The sequence below is a fragment of the Cavia porcellus genome, unplaced genomic scaffold (genome assembly GCF_034190915.1).
Source record: "Cavia porcellus strain 051 isolate PalLab524CR breed Dunkin Hartley unplaced genomic scaffold, mCavPor4.1 scaffold_7, whole genome shotgun sequence".
Classification (NCBI taxonomy): domain Eukaryota; kingdom Metazoa; phylum Chordata; class Mammalia; order Rodentia; family Caviidae; genus Cavia; species Cavia porcellus.
The window spans coordinates 22,372,595-22,389,871 of record NW_026947490.1 but is presented as its reverse complement, the minus strand read 5'-3'; the positions used below and the strand labels follow the sequence as shown (position 1 = coordinate 22,389,871).

Genomic DNA, 17,277 nt, shown 5'->3' with positions numbered 1-17,277 from the left:
AGACAAGGAGAGAATAAAACAGAGACAGAGCTATGGACTGAGTCAGATAGAAACAGCCCCGGAAACAAACAGAATGAAGTGTAAAGGGCACAGAGACAGAGACACAGAGAGCGGTGAGCACAGAGGGGTGCAAAGACAGAGACACTGACAGGGGGAGAGCCCAAAGACAGAGGATGACAGAGGATACAAGAGACGCAAGACTCGGAGAGGCTCAGTGAGGAGAGGCAGGGCGAGACCAAGGAAACAGACCAGCAATGGAGAGACAGACACAAGGATACTGAGAGGGGCAGGGACAGAAAGACACACAGGCACGGGCAGAGAAAAATGGAGACGGCACCAGGTGCAAGCTTGTAATCCCAGCACTCAGGGAGGCTGAGGCAGGAGGAGCACAAGTCTGAGCCCAGCCTCTGGGACTTAGCAAGACACTATTGCAAAATTAAAAAAAAAAAAAAAAAAAAAAAAAAAAAAAAAGGGAGAGGAGAGGGGATGGCTGCAGGGTGCAGGAGCGGTGACCAGCAGCAGGGGCGCTGTTTGCCGCCCAGGGGCTGCCCGCAGCCAGGCTTCCTCCAGACAAGCATGGAGTGGGGTCCCAGGGCGGAGTGTGTCTCCACCCCTCTCCCACCGTGTGTCACCGGAATGGGAATTGTGCGTGCTCCATGGGGCAGGGCACCCCCGCCGGCTGTGTTTTTGTCACTGGGCGTGTCTCTGTGTGTGGTTTGGTGTCTCTGGGTGTGTCCGCGTGGTTGCGTTGGTGTGTTGCCAGACGTGTCTGTCCGAGCGTCTCGTTACCCTGTGGCTGGCGGGCCATGGCACTGCATGACGTGGAGCGCAGGGAGAGAGAGGGGCTGCGTCCACCTGTTCCTCTAAGAGCAGGTCTGGGAGGCCACCTGCTGCGTCATAAGCTCAATGTAAGCCGCCCTGCCAGGTGTTTTGTGTGAGCACGTTAGTGCATCCCTGTGTGTTTCGATGGGAGGGTTTGGATGTGCGGCTCAGTGCACAGCGCACAGATCCATGTGTTACCTTTGTGCAGCTGCTACGTGATGTCACATTCTACCGCACGTGTCCCTTTGGGAGCCCAGGGCATCACCCCACATTGCACTCACTGCCGTGCATCCCTGTGTCGTGGCCTCCTGTGTGTGACACTGCATGTCACTTGGTGATACAGCCTGTGTCACGTGCATGGCGGGCGCATGTCCACCCCAGAGGCCTCTCCTTTCCCTGCCAGGAGCCCATCCCGGCTCCCGCTCCGCAGTGTACATTGTGTCTGTGTGTCTGTGCGTGACACTGCTCCCCTGCCCCCGGTGGGATGCTGTCGCAGGCCCCGATGCAGGCTGTCGGGGGTACCCACCTAGTGTTTCACGGGACAGGCGGTCTTTGTGGAAAGCTGTGAATCTTGGGAAACGCGCTGTGTTTTGCGTCCCCATGTGTCTGTGCTGCTCTGCGTGTGCCGGGTTCGGGTGGCCATGTACATTGGAATACAGTGTGCACAGCCGTATGGGATGTTCAGTTCTAGCCTGTGGGTCAGAGGCCATGGTGCATCAGGGAACTGGGGTCCATTGAGGTGCAACCTCGATTCCTGCCCCTTGGGAGCATCATCCAGGGTTGTGTCTTGTGCAACCAAAATACGTGCTGGCTGACTGGAGCGTGTGCTGGTGGTCCCCGGGATGAGCACTGGGGGTTCTGAGCACATCCAGTCATACTGTTCTCTGACCATTCATTTGAATCGAATTTTGTGCCTGATTGAATCAGTGTGAACTGTGAATCATCATGACGGCTATATGTGTGTTGATCACATGGGACTGTGACACATATCTGTGTGTTTCTCCACACTGGGCGGCTAAAGCTGTCACAGCCATGTCTCCGTCCTGTGTGTTTGCACTGCCAGGCGAGGCTCCAGGAGTGCATTATGCTGGGGACATCATGAGCGCCTTGTTTACATGTGTGTGCTGTGCGCGGTAGCATTTGGGGCTGACTCTGTTCATCTAGACCGCATGTTTGAGAAGCACGGCTTTGTAGCACGGGTGCACAACATGCCGCGTGTGTCGTCTGGGTGTGGCTCTACCTGTCTGAGAAGGTCACTGCATTGTGAATATAACGTCCTGCCTGTGTGTGGACAAGGTCTGGGCAGCCCTGTGTGCTGGGGTGCTGCCTGCCTGCCTCTGTGCCGGCCTGTGTCACACACCATGTGTGTGGTGTCTGGGTGTGGCTGTGGGTTTCAGAGCTCCACGGGAGTTGTGAGTCACTCAGTGTAGGCTGTGCCGTGTGCCTCAGTGTGCAAAGCTCCCCTTCTGGCTGTCGGTGTCCTGTGGTGTCCAGCGGTGTGGTGGGTGTAACTGTGTGTCACAAGGTGCAGCCGGTTGTAGGCACAGCCCATCGTGTGTCAGTGTGTCTTTGCCCACGTGGATGGACACCTCCTCTTCCCTGCTCTGACCCAGACACACCCCAGCCCCTCCTTAGTCTGGGAGGGGGGTTGGGGGAGCCTCCCCCTACCCAGGGCCCTCCCTGCCCTGCCCTCCCGCCCTGCCCTGCAGCCGTTACCACTCCCCAGAGGGCACAGGGCTCTGCCGTGCCTCTGCCTCAGAGCAGAAGCCCCAGTGCGAGCCGAGCAGCCGGCGGCCTGGAAGCCAAAGTGGCTGCCATTTGCGTGCTGCGAGGTGGGGGACCTTGGGCAGGAAGCTGGCTGAGCCTCAAGACCTCAGGGGCCATGGGCGGGGACCTGGTGGCTGGCCTGGGGGCCCTGCGGAGGCGAAAGCGCTTGCTGGAGGAGGAGAAGTGGCTGGCTGGCTGGGCGCTGGCACTGGCGGGAGCTGGCATTGGACTCATGGTGCTGCATGCGGAGATGCTGTGGTTCGGGGGGTGTCCGGTAAGTGGGACCCTAACGCTGGGGCACAAGAGACTGGGGGCCTGGACCCCTGGGGCTGAGAGAGAAGGGGCTAGGGGCTTGGATTCCTGCTCTAAGGGAGAACGAACTGGGGATCGAGGCTCCTAAGACCTGAAGGAGTTAGATTCTGGGGACCCTCGCTGCAAAGGGAAGGGAGGAGGGGTCCTAAGAAGTTGAGATCAGACCGTGGGGGCCTGAGCCCCGGAAGTCAGAAGGAGGCTGGACTGACTGATAGCCCAGGGTTGGAGAGTGCAGGCTGAGAGGGACTGGCTTCTCTCCGAGGGAGGGAGAGGCTCCCTGCTCCTTATCTGACCTCCACCACCATTTCCCTGGCGCCTGGACAGCAGTGGCCAGAGCCCAGAAGAAACTGGCTGGGGGCGGGGCTGGGAAGTTGGTCCCCATCTGGATACCCCCTATCTCCATCCTTTAGCTCCATGTCCCCCCCAATCAACCTGCCATTCATTCAGTCCAGGAGGGAAGAGAATGTGGGGGCGAGTTTACAGTAGCAGGGGACTCCTGGGCCCCAGGGGAGAAGGGGTGGGGATCTGAAGGAGGGGTCGGAGGAGGTCTAGGGGGAGAGGTGCTGACTTTGAGGCAGGTGGGGAGTCAAGGGGGCAGAACAAGTCTCAGCAGGCTCCCAGAACATTGCAGCTCCAGGGCTAGGCAATGAGAGGGGCAGGCAGAGCACAAGGATCAAACCCCGGTTTTCGGGGACAGAGTTGCTCAACAGGAAAGGAGAGGCCGCAGACCTGTCTGGGGCAGAGGCAGTGGGACTGGGCTGCGGGGTGGGGAGGGGGCTGGCTTGAGGGTCTGGTTGGGAGGATTCTGGGGGCCTGGAAGCTTGACCTCGGCCAGGGATCGGGAAGTGGACAGCTCTGCGGTGACCAGCAGGAGGGTCAAGGCAGGCCAGCTTCCTCTGTCCAGGCGGGAGAGGAGAAGGCAGCGGCACAGAGGGGGTGGGACGCCCAGGCTCATGCCAACAGGAAGCGAGGCCTGGGGCCTGCCCTCCGCTCCCACGCTGTACCACCGCACCCAGCGGGGAGCCGGGGAGCAGTAGCAGATGAAGAGGTACAAGGGTCCCCTCCTTCCCAGCCCTCTTCTTCACCTTTTCCAACCCGAAAGCCTTCCTCCCCTCTACCACCTGCCACGGGGGCTGCCGTCCCAGCAGTGGGAAGGGGAGGGGTGCAGCTGCTTAGCGCCTTGAGCTTCAGGTCTGCAAAAGGAGGGTGAGAGTTCAAGCCCAGGGCCACAGGGTCCTGCCCAGCCCCCTTCCATCCCCGCCTTGTGACTCCCCTCTCCTCCCCCGCATTGCAGTCTGATTGAACTCTTGTGTGAGGCCCCCACACCTGCTCCCCAGTGCAGGTGCAGAAGGCTGGGGAGGAAAGGCAGCCACGGGCAAGGAAGGGAGAGAGGTCCGGAGAGAGACAGGGCCACGGAGAGGAAAGGTGGACAGTGACAGTGACACAGAGGCAAGGAAGGCCAGGGACAGTCACAGGCCAAACAGAAAGGGCTGGAGAGCGCCAAGAAAGGCACCACCGAGGCCACAGACAGAGGGGCCGACGAACACAGACCCTCAAACCACAGGGCCAGAATCAACCTCCCAGGAGAAGCGGAATTCGGAAACCAGAGCCAGGGTCCAAGCGGGGCCACTTTGGTGGTGGGGGTGAGGATGGGATGGGAAGCATGGGTATCAGAGAAGAATGGGGAGGGGGCTGCATCCCGATGGAGAGAGAAGGGGACTAGGGAGCACAGAAGGATGAAGGGGGTGGGGAGGGCTGGGGACAACAGCACCATTGTTCAGGCAGGGGAGGGGAGGGGAGCCCTCCCCTGCACCCCCCCCCCCCCGCCCCGGCAGGAAACTGGCCCTCTTCCCCTGCTCAGAGGCGGCACCCTGGCCCAGGCCCAGCCAGGGGAGCTGGCAGCCACTTAAGAGAGACAGGTGCAGGGCTCAGAGTAGGAAGCCCAGGTGTCCCCTTCCCCTGACAAGGTCCCCCAAGCAGGTGTCTTAGGGAGCCCAGCAGTTGCAGTTTCCTCTAAATTCTTCCCTCCACAATCTAGATTCCTCCAAGGTATCGCCATACAAAGAGAGGAAAAACAGTCCTTGTGGTTTCTGGAGGCCCTGTGCTTCCGGCCAGATCTGCTCAGGGCTTGGAGCCAGGAGAATGGGGGGCAGGGGCAGGGAGGAGAAAACGCAGGGGCAGGGTTGGGGGCTTTTAGATCTGAGACTGGGGTCTCAGGCATTCAGTGCCCCGGAGGAGAGTAGCCCAGGGTGTCATTTAGTTCTCTGAGATACTTTCTAGACCTTTTTTTTTTTTTGGTCTTTTTCGTTTTTTATTGGGACCAGGGATCGAACTCATGACTGCATGCTTGCAAGGCAGGCGCTTATGCCGCTGAGCTAAATCCCCAGCCCCTTTTTCTAGACTCTTCTGGAACTAGGAGGGAGTTGAAGTTGGTTTCTAGGGCAGGAGCAGCCGGGTGGGAAGGGAAGAGGCAGGGGTGGAGGCAGGGGCTTTCTCTAGGGACCAGATGTCTTTCTCTAGACACTCTAGACTCCTAACTGAGTGACTCTTCTTCCTGAACAGACAGAACACAAAGAATGTGAGTTTCAAGGTCTCCCTTTTGGGGTGTGGGTCATAAGAAGGACCCAGGGGAAGGTAGAGAGGGACAGGTTTGCCAGTGGGAAAGGATGAGACCCCTTCCTCTGGGGACCCGATGATGGTTTTGGATTCCTCCACACGCAGATCCCAGGTGGAACGGGTTTGGGGCTCGGAAACCGGAAAGGGGGAACGAAGGGGGTTTCTAGGGAAAGCAGTGAGGTTGGTTGGCCAGGCCTGCGCCTCACTGGCTTCCTGTCCTCCCGCAGTGGGCACTTTACCTGTTCCTGGTTAAGTGCATGATCAGCCTTTCCACTGTCTTGCTGCTTTGCTTCATCATGGCCTTCCACGCCAAAGAGGTCCAGGTAGGACCCCCAAATCCTATGTACCCCATTAGCTTCCCAATCTGAGTGATGAGGCTCTTCCACACCCATGCCCACTGGGACGAGAGGAGCCAGAGATGGATAGTGGTGCCCAGGCAGCCCCAGCCGCTCCCCAACCCGCGGCACAGCCCCGCTCCTGCACACCCAGGATGCTGAGGTCCTGTCTCTCCAGCCCCCAGTCTCCCTGCTTCTGTCCACTGGCCTCCGTCTGTCCACTCTGCCCTCCACAGGGTCTTCACCAGTCCAGTCCCAGGCCACCTGAGGTGCCGCTGAGTGCCTGCCCCCACCCTGTGCCAGTATCACCCAGACCTAGGAATTCTTCACATGCATGGCCCGCCTGTGGGCTCACCCAGATGCAGCCACCGCCCACCCCCCCAGGTTCCACTGCCCCTACATCGGCATTCAACATGGAGATTACTGGCTGTGCATGGTAACCCTGGTACATAACAGGCCTGGCACGTGAGAGGCGCTCAGTGAAAAGCACACATTAACCCCTTTGCTAGTAACAGTCCTGAACTGGGCATGGTAGTGCCTGCCGGTAATCTCTGCACTCTAGAAGCCGAAGCAGGAAGATGGCAAGTTCAGGCCTAGTCGGGGCAACTTAGGGAGTTAGCAGGACCTAGTTTCAAAGTCAAAACTAAAGTAAAGAGCTGGGGATAGAGCTAGTACAGAGGTCATGAGTTCAATCCCTAGTACAAATGTGTGTGATGTATGTGTAAGAAAGAGCAGTTAATTTGTCTGGGCCACTGGTCTTGTTGCCTGTGTATCATTCCGTATCTGACAGACCTGGACCTCTGTTTCCAAATCTACAAAATGGTGGTAGTAATATCAGTCTCACTATGTTGTGAGCATTCACCCAGTCAGGGCATGCAAATGTCATGGATCAGTGCCCAGCGAGGCCAAAGCACTCTGTCAACGTTTGCTATTGTTATTACTATGCCAATTACAACTGGAGTCTCCCGCAGTGAGGGCAGGAGAGGCCTCTAGAATGTGAATGCAGGCCCCAGAGAGTGCTTTGTTCCCTATGAGCCTCATCATATAGATCATGACCCGGTGGGCTGGGCGCAGAGCAGGTGCTCAATTAGTGTTCAGGGAATGCAAGTTCTGCCCCCGCCCCGGCCCATGGTACTGGGGATGGAGCTCAGGGCCTTGCGCTGGGGAGCGCTCTATCACTGAGCTGCACCCCAACTCGGAACTGCAAGTTCTGGACTTGGGCAGAAACTGGGGGAAGAGACCTTGGAGAGCCAAGTCCTCCTGAGCACCTGTCCCGCTCCTTCCTGAGTCCTCCCCAGCCCCACGCCCTGCTCTCTCTCCCCCTCCAGGGCCAGCGACGCCCCACCTTATCTCGGGGCACAGACTGGCGGGCCGCCGCCTGACCTGCACCTGACCCCTCCCCTGTCCGCCCTTCCCGGCAGCTGTTCATGACCGACAACGGGCTCCGAGACTGGCGCGTGGCGCTGACCCGGCGGCAGGTGGCGCAGATCTTGCTGGAGCTGACGGTGTGCGGGCTGCACCCGGCACCCGTGCGGGGCCCGCCTTGCGCGCTGGGCTCCGAGATGCAGCGGGCCACCACGCAGGCCTGGCCAAGCTTCCTGGACGAAGGGGAGGCGCTGCTGTCGCTGGCCATGCTGCTGCGCCTCTACCTGGTGCCCCGTGCGGTGCTGCTGCGCAGCGGCGTCCTGCTCAACGCGTCCTACCGCAGCATCGGCGCCCTCAACCAGGTCCGCTTCCGCCACTGGTTCGTGGCCAAGCTGTACATGAACACACACCCTGGCCGCCTGCTGCTCTGCCTCACGCTTGGCCTGTGGCTCACCACAGCCTGGGTGCTGTCGGTGGCCGAGAGGTGAGAGCGCCCCGGGGAGGGGGGGGGACCCTGAAGCGCCTGAGGCTGCGGATAGGAGGCTGCCCTGTGCGGTGGTGCAGGCTGAGGCCAACCTGAGCCAGGCTCGCACCTGCACCCTGTGTTCAAGACCGGATTGGCTCATACCCTCCATGCCAACCCGCCTGGCTCCCGGGCCTCTCCCGCCTCAGCTTTCCAGGCATCTGCTCCTCCTCCGAAACCAGGCTCTGGGACCTGGCTAGCAGTTGCATCTGCCTTGGAGGAAGGGGACATCTTTTCCAAATTAGCACAGCGCAGGAGATTTGGATCTGCTCTAGAGAACTGCCTGCAGGGAACTGGGATGGCTTCCTGGCTGCCCCCCAAACTATAAACGATGCAGCGCGAGCTCATACCTTCTCAGAGGCTCTGACAGAGTCTCATACAGAGAAAGGAATGCAGAGCAGGCCTAGGCAGTGTGGTTCGGAAACGTGATTCCAGGGCCAGCAGCAGCAGCTTTCTGCAAATGCAGATTCTCAGGTCCTGCACAGAACTGTGGAATCCACAGCTCTGGGAAGTGGGGCCCAGCAATGTGTTAAGAAGCCCTCTGGGTGAAGCCCACCCAAGTTAGAAAACCTCTGCTTTAGGGCACCTAGCAAAGGACTCTGAAGGCAAGTTGGAGAATGAAAAAGTCTGGCTTTCCATGTCTCCTCTCTGAGGCTCAGTTTTCTCATCTGTAAAATGGGTGTCAAATTCCATCATCTTTAAGGTCTCCTGGCAACTCAGTCCTTTTGTAATTTCAAACTCCTCCACTTCTCAGTATCTTCATTTTCCCAGCTGAGCATCAGACATCAGGGTGAACGAATGATCCCTCCCCACCCCAAACATGTTTCTCCTCTGGAAAATGGAAGGATGGGGAAGGAGTCAAAGTCCAAAATCCCCAGACCCTCAGACTTGAATCTACTCAGAAATGAGGGGTGTGGGACTGGTTAGCAGTGTAGATTCACTAATTTAATGGGCCCACAACACCTGGGACTCTTGTGAATGAAGCGTCCTTTGCTGATCTGGACTCAGTGAGACAAATCTCGACTTTGCCATCAGGATGCACCTAAACATCCCCTTCCAGCTCGCATAGTGGTGGATACCTGTAGTTTCAGGACTGGTTAGACTGAGGCAGGAAGTCTGCTGTAAGTTCAAGGCCAGCCTGAACTGCATAGTGAAACCTTGTCTCAAAAAAAAAAAAAAAAAAATGATAAAAGAAAAAAATCCTCTAAGCAGAAAGGACAGAATCCTGACAGACCTTTTTAGAGTCCCACTTTGGGATCCTGCTAGGCCACTTGTAGGCTGTATAGCATCTCTGTAGGAGTTAGACAAATGGCCCTCCCTTTGGTAGGATCTAGAGGTAAACCTCTGGTTGGCTTTGACGCCCTCTCCACCATCATCCACACAGTCTGTAGGCTGCAGCCCAGCTGCAACCATACGTGCTTTGGGACTGGCTGGACTCAGGCTTGAATCCCATCACCCAGAGAGCCTGAGCATCTTGGCAGGTCGCACACAGGGAAAGAGGTCAGGGAGGCTCTCCAAAGCCCAGGACTTACCGGCTTTCTGTGCGGGTACTTTTGGGGATGGAGGATATATACGGGCAGGGAAGAGACGCCAGCAGGGTAGGGTTCAGAACTAACCTGCCTTTGCCTGCAGGCAGGAAGTCAATGCCACCGGGCACCTTTCGGACACGCTGTGGCTGATCCCCATCACCTTCCTGACCATCGGCTACGGGGATGTGGTACCGGGTACCATGTGGGGCAAGATCGTCTGCCTCTGCACGGGAGTCATGGTGAGCGATCCCCCGGGGACCGAGCCGCGCCAGCTGCTCAGCCTCAAGGCCCAGGAGCCACAGAGCCGGGCCCACCTGAGAAACTCAGGGTCTGCGCCTCCCTAGGCCTTGTTTTCTCTTCAGGACCCGGACACCAAAGTCCCCGTCTCCACATCTTTATTTGTTTATGTTCACACTGAGGATTGAACCCAGGGCCTTCAGACTGAGTTAAAGCTCTAGGCCTCATTTTTATTTTGAGGTAGAGTCTTCCTTGGTAAATTGCTCGGGCTGGGCTCAAACATTTTACCCTCCTGCCTCAGCTTCCCAGAGTGCTAGGATGGGAGGTGTATTGCACACCATCATAGCTGGCTCTCATTTCTTCTTAAGATCAATGAAAAGAAAATCAATGACTCCTCCCCCTAAATCCTTTCTCTTCAAAACCTAACCCTTCATCCTCCTCAGGGATGCAAGCCCTCAACTTCCCAGCCCCATATTCCTCCAGGAGCTGGGCTTCCAGTCTTCTAGCCCCCATCAGGAGCCCTGGGTCATCATCAAGAGCGTGCCTTCAGGGCCAGGCTCTGTGGGTTCAAATCACACTTCTGCCACTTTCTAGCTAGGGAGCTCAGGCAAGCCATATCATCTCCCTGGGCCTCAATTTCCTCATCTATAAAATGGGGATGCCAAAACCTCATGGGGTTCTGAGTTAAGCCATGCACAGCACAGGCTTTCTGAAGGGGCCTAATGCCTACACAGACAGTGCTCAGTAAGTGCAGCTGGGGACCTTGCTCTTGTAAAATCCCACATCCAGCTTCTGTGCTCTCAAGGATGAGGCAGAGGCTTCCAAGCCGCAGAATCAAGCTTCTCCCCCAGGGTCAGCCTCTTCCTGAATCCCAACAGCCACCTCCTTCCTGCCAGGTCCTTCCCCTCCCAGCACCTGGGTGTCTAGGCCCCAGCTCCTTCCCAGAAACTGACATTGTGCTGCTCACTGCCAGATGAAGGGGTCAGCCACATGCCTGCTACAGGAGGCCTCTGTAGCGCGGACCCAGCATCCTGCTCCCCCACCCAGCTCATCCCCTCAGGGCCCAGCACCCAGTGTCCTGGCCTTTGCCTTCCCACATGACCTGTGTCCCTGGGCCCTCAGGTACCCAAGCCACCAGTCCCTCATGTTGCCGACAGGAAGGACAGGTTGAATCTCTAAGCCCCAGGTCCTCAGGTGATGAATGGTTGGCAGAGCAGTCCTTGGGACAAGGGAAGAGGAAAATACTCCCAAAGGCTGGGGACCTTCTGCCTTGGGGATCCCTGGGGTCCCTCATTTAATAGAAGAAACTGAGACTTAGAAAGATAAGGCAGTGTGCACCAGAGCTCACAACCTCTTCTGGCCTGTAGGTTCCAGGGTGCAATGGAAGTAGCCCTCACTTACTCCGATTGGGCATGCACTGGTGGCCAATCTCTATCCCAAATGCTCTCCAGGTGTCGGCTCAGAGCCGGTGATGCTAGGAGAGTGTGCCCATTTTACAGATGGAAAAACAACCCCCAGAGGTTGAATGGCTTGGTCAGAGCTGGACTGGGAACCAGAGACTCCATGGAGCCCATGTTTATAATTAGGGAGAGCCGAGCCACGCAGGGTGGGGAGCTGCAGAGAAGGGCACATCATACCTCCAAGTACAAGAGGGCTGTGTCCCAGAGCTACTGGGATGCGACAGTGCCTGAAGATCAGGAGGCTTGGGAGAAGGAAAGGAGGAGAAGCTGATGCAGGAAGGCTGGGAAGAGTGAGAGAGCCAGGCTAAGAAGCTCAGGGAAGCAGGAGCCCAACAGACATTAGCAAGAGGGGGACAGGGACAGATTAGAGTCAGAGTGGCAGGTCTCCCTGAGGAAAGGCTAGAGGCACCCTGGGCAGGGGGAGGGACTCACCCCATGATTGACAGCCAGCTAGATGTGAACAGCAAGGAAGGAGGGGACCAGAGCCAGTCCCCCCCACCCCCATCATGCCTAGCAAGAGAGGCCGATTGGCCCATGGTGTCCATCGGGAGAAGGTGGTGGCACAAGGCTAGGCCCAGTGTCCCACAGGCCCAGACCACTCTTGGCGCCTTCCCTGCAGGGGGTGTGCTGCACGGCCCTGCTGGTGGCAGTGGTAGCTCGGAAGCTGGAGTTCAACAAGGCGGAGAAACACGTGCATAACTTCATGATGGACATCCACTATGCCAAGGAGGTGAGGCTGTGTCTGGGGCACACAGGGTTCACCCCGACTCCAGGCATCCCCAGGAGTCAGGCTCCCTCTTCCGGGGCACTGACCCCTGCCGCCCCCCCCCCCCCAGATGAAGGAGTCGGCAGCGCGCCTGCTGCAGGAGGCCTGGATGTACTACAAGCACACGCGCAGGAAGGAGCCGGGCGCCGCCCGCCGGCACCAGCGCAAGCTGCTGGCCGCCATCCACACGTGAGGACCCTCCGTGGTGTGCCGCCGCTCTCTGCACGGCTGTGTCAGGACCCGCCTCCATGTGTCGGGGGCGGTAACTTCTCCCCTGGGGGCGGAGCCCATCCTCACGCCCCACCCCCGCCCCCCAGCACTTTCTGTTGCAGTGGGGTCCCTGTGGGTCTCGCGTGCCCTCAGCCCATCCCTGAGACAGGGTGAGATTAGGAGCCAGGGGTGTAGGAGAATTGACTCCCAGCTTACCCCCACAGCTTCCGCCAGGTGCGGCTCAAACACCGCAAGCTCCGGGAGCAAGTGAACTCCATGGTGGACATCTCTAAGGTACCAGGGACCTGGGAGAGGAGGAGGTCAGGCCTGCCTGTAGGGAAAGCACGGGAGAGGCCTGGCCACACGGGGGCAAGGCAGAAGTTTATGACCGACTGAAGGGCGGGGGAGCGATAAAGAGCTGCTTATATACACATAAGGTGCAAAGCCCTTTCAAGCTTAAAAAGAAATGATAAAGAGCTCCAGCGTTTGATTCTGAATTATCTTTATTATCACCTTACTCACTTGTGGACGGATATAAAATTCCTTCCCACTATGACTGTTATACAATAAAACCTAAGCAAATTTACAAACCAAGCCCAAACACACACGGGGAAACCAATAAAATTCTACTTAACGATGCCGGCAGGAAGACAAATGACATTGTTTCAGGACAGCTCAATCTCTGCTCTGGGTGAGGGGCGCCCAGGGCTGGTGCCAAGCAGGGCCCTGTGGCCCCCAGTGACTGGCCCGCTCTCCCCTCCCACCAAGACCTTTGATCCCAGCTGTGCAGGGATCAGTGGCACCACCGCTCCCTTGGCCTGGCTCCTGGCACCTTTTCTTTGTTTGGCTGTCTTTGCTTCTTCTCATTGGTCCACAGCAAGTCAAACAGTGGCCCCAGGCACCAGTGCCATGGTAAACACAGGCACAGATACAGTCCCCGAAATGCGTGGCAGATTGAGAGGAGCTGGCGGCCCAGGTCTGCCAGAAGCAGCAGGTGGCAATTTCTGAAGCTGGGAAGCCTGAAACACAGAATTGAAGAGCTCCTGTAGGAAGCTTCCGATCCAAGATCTCGCTGAATCCTGGGCAATGGCGTGGGGAAACAGCCAGCTGGGTTTTAAAGCTGGCGTTCCCAACTCCACACACTTTTAAGGGACACCAGTTCCATTCCCCGCCCGATGCTAGCAGTATGCCCTGTGATAGCTCAGGCCTCAGTTTCTCTGGCAGTGAGATGGAATGGGATTCTGCTCCCCGCAGCTTTTAAGAGGATCTGAAACTCTCCAGCAGAAGCACCTGGGCGCATGGCTGGGACTTGGGTGGTGGAAAAGGCAACAGTCATCGAGTGGCCCTCTACGGGCCAGGAAGGACTTGTCCTTGCTGACTCTCCTGCTTAGTCTGGAGCAGAGAGGGTCCCCACGAGCCCTGGCACCTCGGCCCTCTCCCCCCCCCCCCAGATGCACATGACCCTGAGTGACCTGCAGCAGCATCTGAGTGATTCCCATGAGGCCCTAGAGAAGCGGATGGATGCCCTGGGGAAGAAGCTGGACACCCTAAGTGAGCTGCTCAGCGCCGCCCTGGGCCCTCAGCAGCTTCCAGCACCCAGTCAGGAGGCCACGTAGTGGTGAGGGGGCTGGGATGGGGCGGGAAGGGAAGTGTCCGGTGTTCTCCGGTCTGGAGACGAGGCCACCCTTTCTCCTGGGCTCTGGCTCTGCCAGGAGGAAAGGACTCTGCATTCAGGCTTGGCTGGCAGTAAATCGAGGGAGCTTCTCTCCTCTCCCCTGGGTCTCCCAGGGCCTCCCTCTCCGTGTACGGCTCCTCCCTCTGCCCATGCCCCAGCCCTCCTGAGCTCTGCTCATCCTGTGCCCCTGCCTCATGTGCTCACCCCGCCTTGTACTAGCTCCCGGCAGCCTTCACCCCCTTGAGTCCTGCTCCCCATCGCCCTCTCCCTCTGCTCTGGCCTCCCGTCCACCCATCTCTCTATCTCCCCAGGGCCACACAGGAAGAATCAGACTACTTTCCCCAGGATGGAGGCCGAGGGCTCCTCATCCAGCCCCATGACTAGAGCACCTCATGGCGTGAGGACCCTGGGCTGGGCCGACTCATGGCAGCAGCCTCAAGGGAAACTGGCTCAGGGGAGAGCCTTGGACCTCCAGAGGCCCTGAATGAGAACATGGTCACTACAACCCCAAACGCCCTCATCACAACCCTCCCACCGTGCTGCTGTAGAAGACCTCTGGCTTTCACTAACAAGTGGTGTCTAGGGCGGGACTCCTGGGTCCAGGTGGAAGAGAGGACCAGGGGCCCAGAGTTCAGGATCCTGGAAAGCTTCAGTTCCCGCTGGACGGCCCAGCTGAAGGAACCAGGTCTGAGAAGTGGGAGGCGGCGCCCCCTAGTGGACAGCAAAGAGACACCGTTTTCCCAAAGCTGCAGAAACAAAGCTGGGAAGCGGGAGGGGGCAAGACTCGCCAGTCTCTGCTCCTGTACTTTGCAATAAAAGGAAACAAACCTGTTACTGTTTCTTTCTAAATACTCCAAGAGGCAGATCCTTCTGTGGAAAGCATTTTGACAGTCTGCACCTCGCGTTTGCCGCGAGGATAAAGGAGGCCTCCATTTTGTGCCCCCCCGCGCCCGTATGGGTGGGTGGTCCTCAGGCTGCCTCCCCAAGGAACCGCTGTGAAGATTAAAACTGGCACGGAGGGCTGAGTACTTAATAAGAACCAAATATACGTGCAATAGTCATTTTTAGAATGGCTACTGATGTCCACACTCTGCATGGCCGCCCTTCTTCCTTTTTTTTGGCTGATTTCTCCCTTTTTTCATGCCTCACCAGGCCTGGACCACAGCTCCCACCTGGCAGGTTCCCTCCCACCCTGCACACCAGTGTCATCTCTGCTCAGGAGGGGTCTGCTGCATCCCAGAGCAGAGAAGGAAGGGGATGGCATGGAGCTACCACATTCCCAGCTCTGTGGTCCCTGTTTGGTCTTTTTCCCCCCGTGGTACTAAGGATTGAACCTAGGGCTTCTCTACCACCTGGCTCTTTTTAATTATTTTAAATTTTGAGACAAGCTTTTGCTAAGTAGCTAAATTGCCCGCCCAGACTGGCTCCGGGGAATTGTTATCCTCCTGCCTCAGCTTCCCAGAGTGCTGGATTATAGGTGTGGGCTACCATGCCATGCTCACACCATTTCTGTAAACCACCAGAACCACCCCTTGCCCTGTCCCTGCCACTGTACAGGTGTGGAAACTGAGGTCCTGAGAGCAGTGGTTCTGCTCCAAGGACCCCAGCCATGAAGGTCAGCGTCTGGCTGCAAAGCCCAGATTCACACCGGCCTGTCCTGGCCCAGTCCTTGGTGAGTCAGAAGCCAGGCCTGGGCGTTGAATGGGTCTCCCTTCCACAGCAGGTTCATCCTGGTTGCAGGGCTGATTCATCTACTTCCTCACTTGGGGAAGCCCAGGCTGAGTCAACCGCCTCTCAAGAGCTATCTTTGGATTTCCCACAGTCCCCCAGCCCTCAGGACCGAATCCGGGCCTCGATCACCCACTACCACTTGCTGCCCTCCCTTGGATGCCAGCCACTTTGGGAGCAAAGGCGAGGAGGCCCAAGGAGGGGACAGATGAACTTCCAAAACCATCAGGACACCTCACCCTTGCTGGAAGCCCCGCGGAGCCAAGTGCATTCTCTGAGACCATTCTCTCTGTGCTCCATTTGCCTTCCTGCTGTTCGGTGGCTGTGGCTCAGCTGTCCCCAACCTCCTGGAACCCCTCTCTAGAAACCTGTCCCGTCTCCATATTCACTGGGTCAAGAAGCACCACGCTACCCTCTATGTAAACGATCTCACAGAAGAGGACACCATAGGGGTCATTTTAAACACGAGGAAACAGAGTCACAGAGAGACCAAGAACCTTGCCTGGAACCACGGCAGAGAGCTGGGGAGCTGGAATACGGTCCGGGGAGCCTGGCTCTGGAGCCCGGCCGCCTGGCTCACTGGCTCCTTCACATACTTGGGCAGCAACTCACTGTGTTTTATTATCATTATGTTTCTTACTGTCATGCCTTCAGCACCCAGGACCTGATGAAAAGCCAGGCTGCAGCCTGAGCCAGGGCCCTGTCCTCTAGGGCTGTCTCTGGGGGTTCTGGCCACTTCCCTCTCCTCTTTCTGCTCTGGCTGCACGCCCACCAACAGGACTGCATGGGCCAAAGAAGTGGGCGCTCGCCCACAGTTACACAGCGGCCAGGGCCCCTGAGGATGCTCTGAGTACCTGCGCAGGCCCCTTTGTGGCTACCACAGCACTCCTGTCCACGTCTAGTTCCAAGGCCTAGCTCTTTTTCCCTGTAACTGAGGTATCTTTTACATAAATACACATTTAAAATACGATCTCGATGAATCTTTACAAATGCCTACAGGTGGGCTGTCACTACTCCAATCAAGCTAGAAGTTTCCTGTCCTCAAAGCTCTCCTGTCACTCCCAGCCTATGTCCTCCTCTGCTCCGAGCGTCCACCACCCTGACCTTCCTGGCTCTGAGGCCTGAAAGGAACTCTGAGGTCCTGCACAGCTACCCCTGCAGCTCAGCTTCCGATGGCACAGCAGAGCTCCAGGGTCAGGGTCCTGTGAGTCCCTTGGGGACTCTATAGGGTCTGGCCTGGTGCCCCTCCCCTGGCTCCTCTCTCTTTTTGTCCTGGCTGCTGCCAAGCCTGGGCTTCTCTTCCTTCCCCAACATCCTTTGTCTAACTGCGCACTGCACTCCCCTCTCATCGGCCCTGACTGCTCAGAACAAACATCTCCAGGCTTCGTCCAGTTCTTTATTGCAGCTCATAAAGGAAGCCTTTCAACATCAACCCCAGACCGGCAGTGCAAAGACCTGCTTGGAGCTTTTATGCTAAGGGGACAGCTGCCAGCACATAAAAGCCAGGAGAGTGTTTTTTGAAATTTGGAGAAGGTGTCAAATGGAAGGATTTTCTTTCCTTTTACCAGAATGAGCTGGCCTTTCAGTTCAAGGGCAACCCCCCTGTGCCCTGTCTACAGCCTCTCTCACTGCCTCCAGAGCCTGCTCCCACCCAGGCACAATGGCTGCACTCCCAGCTACATAGGAGGCTGAGGCAGGAGAACAGCAAATCAGAGAGCAGCCTGGGCAACTCGGTGAGACCTTGTCACAGAATTTTTAAAAGTAATAAAATAAAAGGGGCTGGAGATGAAGTTCCATGATAAGCACTTGGATAAGGCAGGCCCTCGATTCAGTCCCTCATACTGAAAAACAACACCTAACCAAAAACCAGAGCAAAATCCTGCCGCATACAGCATGAGCTTTTATAAACAGAGCCAAGAAAGAGACAGAACA

General features: G+C 57.4%; 1 protein-coding gene across 6 annotated transcripts; it reads left to right on the top strand.

Annotated features, from left to right (window-relative positions):
- The first annotated feature begins 2,527 nt into the window (after window positions 1-2,527).
- On the top strand, window positions 2,528-14,448 carry Kcnn4 (potassium calcium-activated channel subfamily N member 4). Of its 6 annotated transcripts, none has more exons than XM_063252063.1 (10): window positions 3,927-3,949; window positions 5,464-5,479; window positions 5,745-5,840; window positions 7,274-7,701; window positions 9,373-9,508; window positions 11,586-11,696; window positions 11,803-11,921; window positions 12,167-12,236; window positions 13,394-13,560; window positions 13,929-14,448. In XM_063252063.1, the coding sequence occupies exons 1-9, from the start codon at window positions 3,942-3,944 to the stop codon at window positions 13,556-13,558; spliced, it is 1,149 nt and encodes a 382-aa protein (XP_063108133.1). In that variant the 5' UTR covers window positions 3,927-3,941; the 3' UTR covers window positions 13,559-13,560; window positions 13,929-14,448. The 6 variants fall into 6 exon arrangements, with proteins under 6 accessions (XP_063108132.1, NP_001166593.1, XP_013002236.2 ...); XM_063252065.1 differs by lacking the exon at window positions 3,927-3,949 and adding an exon at window positions 4,201-4,544; NM_001173122.1 differs by lacking the exons at window positions 3,927-3,949; window positions 5,464-5,479 and adding an exon at window positions 2,686-2,863 and having other exon boundaries at window positions 13,929-14,003.
- Window positions 14,449-17,277: the final 2,829 nt, after the last annotated feature.

Bases quoted from the DNA above. Each gene is read 5' to 3' on its own strand.
- Kcnn4 (XM_013146782.2), top strand. From the start codon at position 3,548: ATGAGAGGGGCAGGCAGAGCACAAGGATCAAACCCCGGTTTTCGGGGA. The intron at 9,509-11,585 runs GTGAGCGATCCC...CCTTCCCTGCAG, and splicing joins GCCTCTGCACGGGAGTCATG to GGGGTGTGCTGCACGGCCCT. The intron at 12,237-13,393 runs GTACCAGGGACC...CCCCCCCCCCAG, and splicing joins CCATGGTGGACATCTCTAAG to ATGCACATGACCCTGAGTGA.